The sequence below is a fragment of the Medicago truncatula genome, chromosome 4 (assembly GCF_003473485.1).
Source record: "Medicago truncatula cultivar Jemalong A17 chromosome 4, MtrunA17r5.0-ANR, whole genome shotgun sequence".
NCBI lineage: Eukaryota > Viridiplantae > Streptophyta > Magnoliopsida > Fabales > Fabaceae > Medicago > Medicago truncatula.
The window spans coordinates 27,081,298-27,094,488 of record NC_053045.1 but is presented as its reverse complement, the minus strand read 5'-3'; the positions used below and the strand labels follow the sequence as shown (position 1 = coordinate 27,094,488).

At 31.5% G+C, this 13,191-nt stretch overlaps 1 protein-coding gene across 1 annotated transcript; it reads right to left on the bottom strand.

The window, feature by feature from the left end:
- Positions 1 to 190: 190 nt before the first annotated feature.
- LOC25492261 (nicalin) lies at positions 191 to 10,380 on the bottom strand. Its single transcript, XM_013600345.3, has 14 exons — positions 9,874 to 10,380; positions 8,268 to 8,437; positions 7,112 to 7,215; positions 6,521 to 6,587; positions 5,527 to 5,619; positions 5,278 to 5,442; positions 4,610 to 4,750; positions 4,434 to 4,511; positions 3,219 to 3,331; positions 3,087 to 3,147; positions 1,606 to 1,773; positions 1,115 to 1,216; positions 668 to 757; positions 191 to 577 (listed from the first exon to the last, which is right to left on the bottom strand). The coding sequence occupies exons 1-14, from the start codon at positions 10,151 to 10,153 to the stop codon at positions 515 to 517; spliced, it is 1,695 nt and encodes a 564-aa protein (XP_013455799.1). The 5' UTR covers positions 10,154 to 10,380; the 3' UTR covers positions 191 to 514.
- Positions 10,381 to 13,191: the final 2,811 nt, after the last annotated feature.

Below are 13,191 nucleotides of genomic sequence, written 5' to 3'. Positions count from 1 at the left end.
ATAACGGCAAAAGACATAAGGGACCAAATTGAAATCCAAAAATAAATTAAGGGACCAAAGCATGTATTAAGCCTATAATTTATTTCCCAAGACAACACATTTCAGGGTTGAGAAGTAAGTAGTTGTACTCAATTGCAACCTAGTGCAAAGTTTTTATTTTGTTTTTGCTAAGCAGCAAAGCAAATTTATATTTTATAAATTAACCAAATCAATCTTTTATTGAGCTACATCAAAGTAAATAGTGAACAATATCTAGCTACACAGAAAATTAGCAACCCTTTTCCTCTACATAAATGCACCAAATAAGACGGGCAAAGAATATCAAAAATTTGGCGTTCATAATTTTAGCACAGGCAAAAACACTTGTTTTTAACCACTAAACCAGCTGAACTTAACAACTAATGAATATAATCCACTACAAAGCTTTTCATTAGAAACTTCCATCCTAAGAAACTATTTAATTAAAACTTGAGAACTGCGTAGACCAAACATGGGAGCACAATCCTGCCTGTCATTATGCAGTCTTCATTTTTCGTGAAGGAGGCCGCCGAAATAAACTGATTAGATCATCAAGACCCTGTAAAACAACATCACTAAGATTAAATGCACACATACAAACTAGGAATCTAAAGTTTGCAACGGAAGTTAGTTGATAATAAATAGATACCCTCGTAGTGATGACCAAGAAACTGAAGAGCACAATTAAATATGATCCCAACACTAGAAGCAACAGCAAGTCAAACGTGACACTTGCAACCTGCAAAACCAAAAAAACATTTACTTTCCAGACTGAGTGTTTAACTACGAAGTACGAACCAGAAAGTAATACACTAAATTTGAACATACAACACATTTTGTTTGTCGTGAAAATTTCCTCAGTCACGAAAACATGTCCTTTAGAAACCAAAGGAAAACAGGTCAACAGTCAACTAACCAAAAAATGGTTGCACTCAGAAGAAATTGAAAAAACACTTTAACTACAAACATGGTCTAAACAAAATTATGTCAAAGATCCCTTTAAGTTTGATTCAGATGCTCTAAATGGGGAAAGAGGACAATGAAAATGGCCGATATTTGAATACAAAAAAGGTGCAAAGAAAATAACTTCAAATACCTGATATATGTTCAGCTGTGCTGTCGTTGAATCATAGAAAGTGAACATCCCATCTAGCACTTCTCGTTGTAGATTAACTTCATCGGTATGATCTTCTAATTCCTTTAAACATGCAAAATACTTGGATGAGTATACTAGTGACACCAACAGGAATGCTTCAAGCTTCAATAAGATACCAAAGATATTGAGCAGTGGGCATCCTCAAATCAAATCCTATTGGTATCTTCATAATAGACTAATATAAATAGTATACAAATGTATAAATAGTATCCTCAAATCAAATCTACTTCATGATATTAGCAGGTAGAAAATAGCCCATAATCCCTTATCAACCCAAAAAACTATATACACTCCGAAGTTGTTGCAAACATTCCCATAACTGGTCGACCCACCACCATATCCATCCTACTGGACTTAACCCTTGACTTGAACCAGATGTTAAATATATGACAAAAATTTACAAAATATAATGATCCGACATCCAATGATACCTTTTTCAATGCCGTAATAAAAGGATCGTCTTTTGATAAAAATGGTGCTACTCGAGGTGTTCGGGACAAAACATCTAACCATGATCGAATATAAGAAGGATTTACAGCCAAATTACTGTTGTCTGCAAAGATCTGTACGTTCTTTCCTTGATGCCCATAAATATGTTTCTGCAAAATATATTTCAAAAGACTGTTTAAATAAAGGAGCTTGACTTTGCATAAAAAATATATATATTAATCTTCTTGAGACCACATGTCACATCATACGATACTGCATCTGGCAGTTTAAAAACAGAGGACACTTAAAAAGTAGTGGCAATTAATGGCATTCAAAAAATTTAATAATTCATTGGCAAATAAGCCAGATTGCAAGAGCCAAACAATAAAGAGGAATTGTAGAAACTCAGAGAAAATATATGCTGTATTCTCATGTTTGGAATAGAAGAGTTACAAGGTTTAAATAGAGGGAGGAGGCACACAACCACCCTCAGTCTAGGAAACAGAAAAATAAATACCATAACTGCTCATAAACAAGAAAATAACTCCCCATAAACATGGAGAATAAAAATGGAAATAAACTAACTACTCACGAGTCAAGGTAATATAATTCCCAGACCCCTCTTATTCTAGGAAATAAATAATGCTAATAATCAGAATTTATGTGGCATATTTCCATAGGAATAAATCAAGAAAAGGATAACTCTCATTAAGGCATACAATGTCAATTACACAAGCATGTCAAATTCAAAAAATATGTTTATGATTAAACACCGTCAACTATTAATATAATTATGACATTAGCAATAGCAAACCCCATAATTAAATAAAATCAAATGCCAACAAGATAATTTGCAACCACTGTGATAATCCATAAAAGGACAGTGTAAGATGAGGTGGAAGGAACAATGCGGAGTAAACTAAGCCCCATGAGTCACCCATTTTGTGGTGTTTGAACAAATAAGAATTGGAAATTTCGCAAACAAAAGGATCTCGTTAGCTACCCTTAATACATTGCTACTGTTATAATGTAATAAAAACCACATCATAAAATGAATCAGTATCAACAATAAGAGTAGGTAGTGCCACATGCTGTAACAATTAGCTAAAGTTTTTCTTGATTGTATGTTGTCTTTGGATAAGACAAATTGGCAGGGCCACTAATCCATCAAAGGGTGGACAAGAAAGCTAAATCATTCTGGCAGGGCCAAAAATGCTACCATGTCTGCAATTAAATGTGCATAGTAGTAGAAACACCAACTTGATACCCAATGAAGAAATAGTTTTGTTACTACAGCTACTAGAGAAAAATATGCCAACACTAACTTCAAAAAAATCTAATGAATAATAAATGAAGAAATAGTTGTAACTACAGAGAAAAATATGATCAGGCTAACTTTGACAAAATCTAGTGAGTATTAACACTATATTTTCCAAGCATAATTACGAAAACAGATGGGTCCCCAATCTAAAAATATACTTACCGCGAGAGACTCAGCAATTAGTTTCACACTTCTGACAATTGCTGCTTCGTTGACAAATTGCCTGCAGAACAAAAGTCTCAGCAAACAGGCATAGAAATTATAAAATTCTTGCATTCAAGTCCAAAGACGAACCTGCCATCGACCAAACCACCGGTGCTCTGTAGCAATTCAGGTGCCGTAGAGAGTTCAGAGAGGGTGGCAGCAGTAACTCTCAGCCTTGAAAACTGTTCATGCTCCCAAGCTACCTACAGCAGATGTCACGCTTTAATACCCAACTTTAGAAATAGTAGTTAGACAAATGTAGGAAGTACATGCTTGCTATCAGGAAGAATATTTCACTAAAACTTATTATGCAAGCTTGTATGATTAGAAGAATGAAATAGTAACCAATAGGCAGTTGTAGAGGAAACATTAAATCGTTACAAATCGGCAAAACCACATTAAAATTTCAAATAGGTCTTCAATCTTTTTTTCGAGTCAAGCTAGTCCTTTCTTCATGTCAGGTTGATTCTTAATGTTTAAAAACGTCAACGATGTGGGACCAGACTTCAGTTTGCATCTAAATATGTGACCAAAAGTCTTACTTGACCATTCAAAGAAGTAAATTATATTTAGAATTCATCAAGAAAACATCTAAATTACATCATAATGACGGTTACAGTATCTAGTCCATCAAAATTAAAATGATTGCTTTTACTTATGGAAATTTCCAAACAGACAATTTCAACAAAATCTTCCTATTTCTTATTTTACTGATTTTTGTTAGAATCATTAGCCGAAATGATTAAATGATTCTGTTGATACATTGTGAACTCATTTTCAATGAGGGTCTAATTTTGGCACTTTGTTGTGAAACATTATTTACAGTATATCATTCAATGATCAAGTACACTAATTTGTAACAGAAGTGAACTAAGAAAAGAATGAATGTTGATTCAATGGTGTAACCATTTTTAAAGATAAAGAACTGATTTGACACTAAAAAAAAAAAAATAAAGGACATGTTTGAAACTTTAAAGTATGTTAAAAGACCCCCAATGTAGTTTTGCCTTAAAAAAATATTTCTTTCAAGAACAAGATCTCAAGGATCTCATGAATTAAGCACAAAGAATAGAAATGAAGAGTAAGGTTTGATTTCAGATTATTATAATTTGAAAAAAGATATATCACAATTTCAAATTTCTCTGATCAATGTGCAAACCATATAAGATTAGATGTCCAGTTCATGGCAATAAAAGGAGTTGGACAGGGATGCGAATTTCACAGCCACATGAGATTCAATGGAAGCTAAATATAAACTGTCGTAGCTATGCAGGTGAAGCAGAAATGTGAGAGTTTATCACTTACTCGAGGATTTGAAATATTTATTTTCTTATGCTTCAGATTAACTTGGAAACCTAAATCTTCTGCAACACTTGAAAAATCCTACACCAATATTTTCCATAAAAAGAAGTCAGTAACTCAACTGCAAGTCAATCAATTTATTTTAGTGAAGTCCAAGCCACTGTGACAGAGTCACTTACTTCTAGAATTTGTTTAATAAAGGCATTTTCTGGAGGCTTAGACACATGAATCCATAGATCATTTTCCCATGAGCCAATACTATCTAAGCAAATAGCATAGTCAATGCTCTCGCGCAGACGTTGATCAAAGCTCTGAAGCCACTGAAATACAAAACTATTAGTTATAAGAATCATAACACATAGAGCATGCTGACATGTCACAGACCTGACAGACGAAAGAAAGAAAGAAAGAAAAAGGCATAAAAGCAGTTCTGGTCACCTTATTATGGTCAACCCACAATTTTGGTCCCCTCAATTTTAATTTCACAACGTTGGTCCCTTGATTTATATAAATATGGAAAACTTTCCTTATGCTTCATATTTGTATTTTATTTTAAAAACAGATTTTTTAAAGTTTTAAGCATTTATTATATTTCAAAAATAAATGTGTTTAAAACTATTTAAACACATAGGAACCTATTTGTATCCACATTACTTACCAAATTGGCACAACATCAAAATCTTGGTCAAAATTAAAAGCAAGGCAAAATGTACAAATTTTAAAAAATTAGGGGACTAAATTTGAAATTAGAAATCACGGGACCAAAATTACAGATTGACTATCTTAAGGGGATGAAAACAGCATTTGAGCCAAAAAAATAAATGATCTTCCAAACAGGATGTATCACCTTACGGGTTCCATTGTAGTTGTAAGGCCCACCAGACGTTAGCCCAAACAGCAGATTGTATTGTCCTCTTGTCTTCGGATTTGAATATAAAAGAGAAAATAATCTAGCTACTTCAAGAAGAGCCACAATGCCACTTCCATTGCTGTCGCTTCCCACTGATAACGCCTACAATTACAGATGCTTTAACACAGCCACCAAGAAGGTAATTCAGTATTGTTTAATAGGTGGAGGAATTAATAAATAACATACCGGAGCAGCCCCAAAGGTGTCATATGATGCCACTATCGCAATGGTGGGTAATTGATGAGAATCACCATCTGTCTTCAGCCCTGGCAACCATCCCTGCAACCATATAAAAGATATCAAATATCCACACAAGTTCTTTCTACCCAAAACACATTAACCTTAGAAAGCTTGTGACTATAAAGATATATGTAACACGTGTCTTTATCTGTTACATTTTATAAAGCATAAACTGTATGTTTTCCAAGTTTATAACATAAAGTGCAAGCTCACATTTCGATATTATAATTAAAATGAAACTTGCACAAACTATGGAAGATGATAACAAGAAAGGAGACAAGAATTTAAGAAATTACAAAACTAAGCATGCCTGCGCTTTCTCGAAAAAAAAATCGAGAAGAAAAAATCAAAACGAAAAAACTAGTTAAGTAGAAATATAGAGCAAGACAAATGAAAGTGATATAGAAGTAAGGAATTGAGACTTCACAATCATGTAGCTCATTATTCAAACAGGTAACTAGTATGACAAGAGTCTACAACCGATCAAAATTTCCTGAGTCGTCACTAAAATGCATTAAGAAAATAAAATTACAATCACACATCCAGGAAAAAGTATATGACAAGAAGCAGATTATCCTATTAGTACTGAGTATTTATTGTTTTTGCTTAAACATGTAGCTAAACTGTTGCTCAATACACAACCCTCGAACCTATTTAGGGACTTAGATTCAAAGCTTAAAAGTTTTCACAGATAACGTCTGAGAATTACTGGGGAAAATACAGTAAAACAAAAGGAGGCCAATGTTAAAAACATGTTTCTCAACTTACATATCCATTTATTTGAAATAAATTTAGTTTGATTTCAAATAAGATTGTTGAGATATTCATATATTCAATAAAGATTAAAATGATGTCTAAAAAATTCAAAGCTATTTGCACACCCATCACCCAAAAGTATCAACCCCATAGTATTTCTACAAAAAGAAGGCCGAACAAACACCTGAATATTTGTAATGGGTGGAGATCCAACTTTCTTTGGTTCAGTGGCTGAAACTACAAACTTGTACCTACAACATTTTAAAAAACAATAAATAAAACACTGAAAGAAAGGAAGAAATGGAACATAAAATATTGGGTTAATAGTGCTTTTCACCCTGTAATATATGTCATTTCCGATTTTCGCCCCTATAAAATTTTTGGTTTGATTTGCACCCTCGTAAAAATTTTATTTTCTGGAAAACACCCTTAATAGGCCATTCAAAAACCAAAATTTCTTGAAAAAAAATTCTGAAAATGGCCTATTAGGGGTGTTTTCTGGAAAAATAATAATTTACGAGGGTGCAAATCAAACCAAAAATTTTATAGGGGCGAAAACCGAAAATGACATATATTACAGGGGTGAAAAGGACTGTTAACCCTAAAATATTCAATAACACAACACAAGATCTACCACCCATAAGTTGAAATTATGTAGAATAAACAATATGTAATATTCAATTCATAAAATTCAATGTCACTTGTTGTGACCATCAAGAAAAATTTCCAAATTTACGTAAAACAATGAAAGCATTATTCTCTGAATTAAACTTACCCGCCAGTAGTTGCAGTAGCAGGCTGACCAGAGGCATCATTCTTCTTGATATCCAATAACACGGTGTCAATGTTATCATCCTCAAAAGCAAAATAAACAGGATACTGCAAAAAGAACACAGCACTACAAAAGTTAAACTAAAAATAAATAAAAATAATAGAAGTTAAAGATAGCATAATAGTAACAAACATTACAAAACAAATTGCAAGAACCGAGCTCCTTCACATTAATCGAAAAGGATGCCATATCACATACTAAAAGCAAAAAACAGTTAAGTATAGAAGAACGATGCAATTCATATCATAGAAGTGTCCCTTTCCTTTCTGACACACCACACTAAAAACATCATCATAACAAGCAGCACACAGATATTGGTCTTCAAAAAATTGAGAAACCAATTTCAGAACCTTACTAGGTGCATTGATTATGAGACAAAATTTAAGAATGTGTAATAGCCCACGCTATAAGCTACAGAAATGGTAGTAGAGGACAAAGACTATGATGTACAGTAGAACTTATGGTAAACATTCCAATTTTGTCAGTAACTCCAGGCACAAACTGAAACTGACCAATCAAGAACCAAGACATGCAAACACACAAGGCCAACTTGAGAAAGCATCCATAGTGATACATATCAAAATTAGGTTCATAATCATAAATCATCTGCCACAATTTATATTAAAAAAATAAATAACTAAATCATCTAGAGCAAGCGAATAAACAAGACCTGTAGATCACTACTGCATGCACATGATGACATTTGTAATTCAAAACAAATTTGACTTGAACATAAAGAAGCTAGCCAGTAGCCACAGTATTCAATCATCAACAAATCAATGAGAAATTTAAAAAACCCGTACTACTTCATCAAACAAATCACTGAAAGAAACCAATAAATTTGCTAGTAACATCGGTTAACTTTTAGGAGAACACAAATACACTGCATAAATTACTTTAAACGGTAAAATATGACTTGATGACGTAGAATGAAAAAAAAAATGATAATGTTAAGGAATTCAAAGTTAATGAACTAAGCAGTTAAACTTTGCTACCTGAATTCAAGCAAACAGTTCATTTGATTTGAAATTCCAAAAGAAAAATAATTACAAGTTTACAACAATCTGGATAAAGGAGCATCTTTCTGAAATTTACTCACAGGTAAGTTGGTGTGTATAAGTATTTGTTCAAGCTTGTCCAGCACATTCTTCAGCGGTTCTTTGCTCCCATCATCATGATTACTACTCGCACCACCTTTGTTTTTAAAACTGAATATCTGGGGCAGCAAAAATATTAAACCCCCCAGAGGCTTGCTACCACCAATATACTCTGTCGGACAAGTCACACAAAATTGTGATCTTGTTAAATTTATAATTATGAATGAAAATCCCATTCTTCAAACAATGATCAAAACAGAATAGTAACGACAATTTTCAGAGCTCAACTAGAACAGATAATTTTGGGATGAGGCAAACACAACAACTATTTGCTACATGGACAAGACCAATTTCAAACCTGATTGTTACAACAAATATATTACTATGATGTTTTACGTTTACAGATCCAGCTACATTACTATGGCCCTGTTTGTATAAACTGCTTAATCATGCTCTTATTTTATGTATAAGCTATTTCTTTAGAAAAAGATAAAATAAAGTCAAAATAATTTCATAAAAGCTATAACCTGCTAACATAAGCCATATTAGAGAGTTTTTGGAAATAAGCTGAGTAGCTTATGGACATAGGATCTGTTTGGATTAGCTTATTTGAGCTGAACTACTTGCACAAGTGCTAACAAGACTGTCTGGCTGAATTTATGTAAACAACTTGTGGCATATTTATAAGTTCACCTTATCTTAATAAGCTCTCCAAGATAGCTTATAAAAACAGGATATAGTGCATTGAAAAAACAATTTAACTTCATTTTATCTCTTGTTATATCAGCTTATTCTAATAAGCTCTCCAAGATAGCTTATAAAAACAGGTTACAGCATATTAAAAAAACAATTTAACTTCATTTTATCTCTTGTTATATCAGCTTATGCTAATAAGCTCTCCAAGATAGCTTATAAAAACAGGTTATAGCGTATTAAAAAAAAATTAACTTCATTTTATCTCTTGTTATAAAAATAACTTATGACTAAGCACTTATCATGATAATTGCCTATATTATAAGCTGCAAATTAAGTTGTTTATCCAAACAGGGCCATAAGTTGTTTTAATAAGCTCTCACAAACAGTACAATCAAGTGTTTATTCCCAGCTGATAAGCTCAAATAACTCAATCCAAACATACCCTATATCTAAAAGACATCTTAACAGATGTAGCATCTTCTAATTTTACACTCACCATCAAAATCCCTAATGTATTCGTAAGATTCTTCCTTAATATACTTTTCAGAAATATATAATAATTAATACATTCTTATTCTATAACATTAAATGAACCATAACATTACAACTCATATATCTCTACTTACTTATTTTGTCGCAAACTAAAAATTATCCTCCAAATTTATATCTTCCAATAAACAATCAGAAAATAAAATAGATATAAAAACAGAAAATAAAATAAAAAATTAACAACTAAAAAAAATTAGCATTAAACATAAAAACACTTCAACAGTTTCATAAACACTATTAATAACTTCCGTAATTCAAAAATTACGTTCCACGTCAAAATCATTCACAATCAGCAAAAACAACTAAAAATTAAATTAAAAAATAAATAAAAAGAAAAAATCAATTAGAAGAAAATTATCTCACCTTGAACAAAGGACATGTTGAGTTCACGAAGAGGAATAAGAAGAACAGTACGAGAGAGATCAGCACTCGGAGCGAAATGAAGAGAAGCAGCGTGGTGATTGATGCTAGCAAGACGAGATCCAAACGGAACACCGGAGATATCGTATTGGATAAGACGGTAAACATCTACTACGGTGGCGCCGTCACAGAGGTCGACGCAGGCGACGAGGATGAAGACGAGTGCGATTACGGAGTCGAAGAGAATTTCGCGGTTGCGAGGTTTTTTCGACACCGTAGCCATGGTGGCGTTGAGAATTGAGAATTGAGATTGGATCTGGTTAGGGTTTAACAGAATGATTCCGATCTAGTCTTAAATATGATAAATATTAATATAATAATGATTGTGATTGTTGTTGTTAATTTATCATATTAGAAGAAGATCGGTGATGCAGATCGAAGAGGGATCAAGAATGAAGCGATGTTACTTATGCAGCTATCAGTTCAGTAGAACCTTATACTTACTTCACTGGGACGAGTGAATTTTTTTTTCTCTTTTGTTCTTTTTTGATAATATGATTGAGTTTCTTTTTCAAAATAAAATAAATTAAAATGATTGAGTGAGTGTGATCTTTATGTTAACATGTGCCCGTTTTTCGATCTTTTTCCTACACGTTTGAAAATTATGAACAGTATTTTTTATAAAATTTTAATTTTAATTAAAAATATAAATGTTTTTTTTAATTATACAAATAAACTATTTTCTATTATCTTTGTAGATTTATGGTTGGTAAGAAATGGGCTTCGAGATTGTTCACCTAAAAATTGAATTTAAATCATCTTCAACTATTCGATTTTAAATAAAATACATTAATTCTTGAGTTGAATAAATATCTTTTTGTTAAATTTAAGGTGATAAAGTGAGACCTTCGCCAAATAGGGAAAATCTTAAGATTAAAAGATAGTTAGAAAAAGATTTACATGTTATAAAAGAAAAGGTTAAATATGTTTTTTATCCCTATAAATATATCAATTTTTCGTTTTAGTCTCTCTAAAATTTTCCTTCAACTCTTAGTCCCTATAAAATTTTCAATCATTAATTTTGGTCCCTATTTTTGAGTACTAAAATACTTCATTTACTCCATTTAGGATTTGGATGCAAGACATGTGGCAAAAAAATCTAACGATTGAGATGTTAAATTAAAAAACAATAAAAGGTTGTTGCGATATGAGAGAAAAATGGAACATGATTTGTTTGTTATTATTATGTATTTTTATTAAACAAATATTTGTTTTTTAATTTAAAATCTCAACCGTTAGATTTTTTTTTGTCGCATGTCTTGCATCCAAATCTTAAATGGAGTAAATGGAGCATACCCGAACTCCTATTTTTAAGTTAATGTTTGTATTTTTTTTTAGTGAAATTGTGTAGAATATTGTAAAAAAAATCCCAAAAAAATTATAATTTTTTAACAAAACATAAATTAAATATGAATTTTTTACCGTCAAAAATATAAAAATTCATATTAAATTCATGTTTTGTTAAAAAAAATCTAATTTTTTGTGGGAGAGATTCTTATAATATTATGAATTTTTTTTGCAAACTTTTTGACAAAAAAATGAATTTTACATGTGAGTTTACTTTAAAGGAGGGACTAAATGTTGAAGAAATTTTTTAGAAGGACTAAAATGAAAAGTTGACATATTTATAGGGATCAAAAACATATTTAACCCTAAAAGAAATGTCTTTGTCTATATATCTAGATTTTTTTTTAGTTACTAAATACCATATCCGCTACGCTTTTTTAGATAGCAAAATCAATCATAGTAAACCCAATATTTATCGATCTAAGAGTCATGACATATGTGCATGACCCTTTAAATACAAATTATTATTTTTTTATAATACTTTATTTAAAGGTTTTTAATAATTTGTTTGAATAGTATTTATAATTTTTAAAAAGAAAATAAAGTTGTCGATTGCAGTTGATACATATGGTTAGACATTTTACTCACAATTGTTATAATTTGAATTATTGGTTATAGTTCATAATTCCACAAGTGATAGATTGTAATATTCAATGAGATTGGTGGTTATCATTGTCTTTGGATGGAGTGTGTATTTTCTACTTTATTTTTTTATAATAGAAATGCAATTAAAGTTTAAAAAAAAAAAAACATTGGTTAGGCAATTAGAGTTAATTCCTAAAAAAAACAATTAAAGTTAATTCCTCAAAAAAACAATTAGAGTTAATAACATGAAGAGATATTATAGTATCAGGCAAACAATTATTTTATTCTTATAATCCTTAAATATATATCCAAATTACTCCTTAGTACATGTCTTTCTTTTCAGGAGAACAAACTCAATGCATTTTATTAACAATTAAAGTATAAATATATGAGAGTACATCAACAAATAGGTGGAAGCTAGCATAAAATGGGACTGACTTTACTAAAGCATGAACTACCTCATTGATTTGTCTTCGATTAAACTCGACATGAGAATTTTAAAAGTTAGATTGAAACAACTGTTTACAAGTATTCATGATACAAACAAATAGGTCAAGAGCTCATTTGTTACATTTTAGGGAAAAGAGGCAAAGTTGGGAGAAGAGAGAAAATAGAGAGAAAGAGGAGAAAGAATAACTTCAAGAGAAAGGAAGATCTAGCTTGGGGGAAAAGCTCAAGAGGGAGAGTAGATTGAAGATTAAAGTTAGCTTTTGAAAGGTTAAGGTAAGAGGAAAGTTTATATTCACCATTTAGAGATTATGAGTGATAGAGTGGTTATGGGTCATGTTTGAATATGTGATTTTCATGAAATTTGTGTTATGTTAAGTTGATTTTCGTGCTAATTGATTGTGTTAATTATGGGTGTGAAATTAAGTTGTTTATGAGCTTAAATTCATATTTGATGATATAGAATACGTTGTTCTTGAGGTTATGACTTAAACGTGTGAAAATCATGATGTTGTTTTGAATGTTGTTGAATTCATGATGTATGTTCTTGATTAATGATTGGGTATATTTGGGTGTTGTTTGTATGCAATTTAAGTGATGAATTCATTGTTTAAAAGTGATTATGAGATGTTTTTGAGTTTTGGAAAATTGAGTGAAGAATTCATGAATTTAAACGTGAAATCCATGTTTTGATGTGTTTTAAATGTTCATTTTAATTGTATATACTTTGGGTGATATTTATACAACGATTTTGGGACAATTGGGATTTCTGAGAAGTTTTGAGGGTTTCCCGAGAGGGAACCCATTTTCTGAACTCCTAGGGGATCAGAGCTCGCTGAGCGAGCAGGTATCTCGCCAGATGTGTCGAACATCACATGTTGT

Coding starts and splice junctions, on each gene's coding strand:
- LOC25492261 (XM_013600345.3), bottom strand. CDS start 10,153: ATGGCTACGGTGTCGAAAAAACCTCGCAACCGCGAAATTCTCTTCGAC. Junction 5,620..6,520: donor CACCCATTACAAATATTCAG/GTGTTTGTTCGG, acceptor ATATGGTTGCAG/GGATGGTTGCCAGGGCTGAA. Junction 4,512..4,609: donor TTATTAAACAAATTCTAGAA/GTAAGTGACTCT, acceptor ATATTGGTGTAG/GATTTTTCAAGTGTTGCAGA.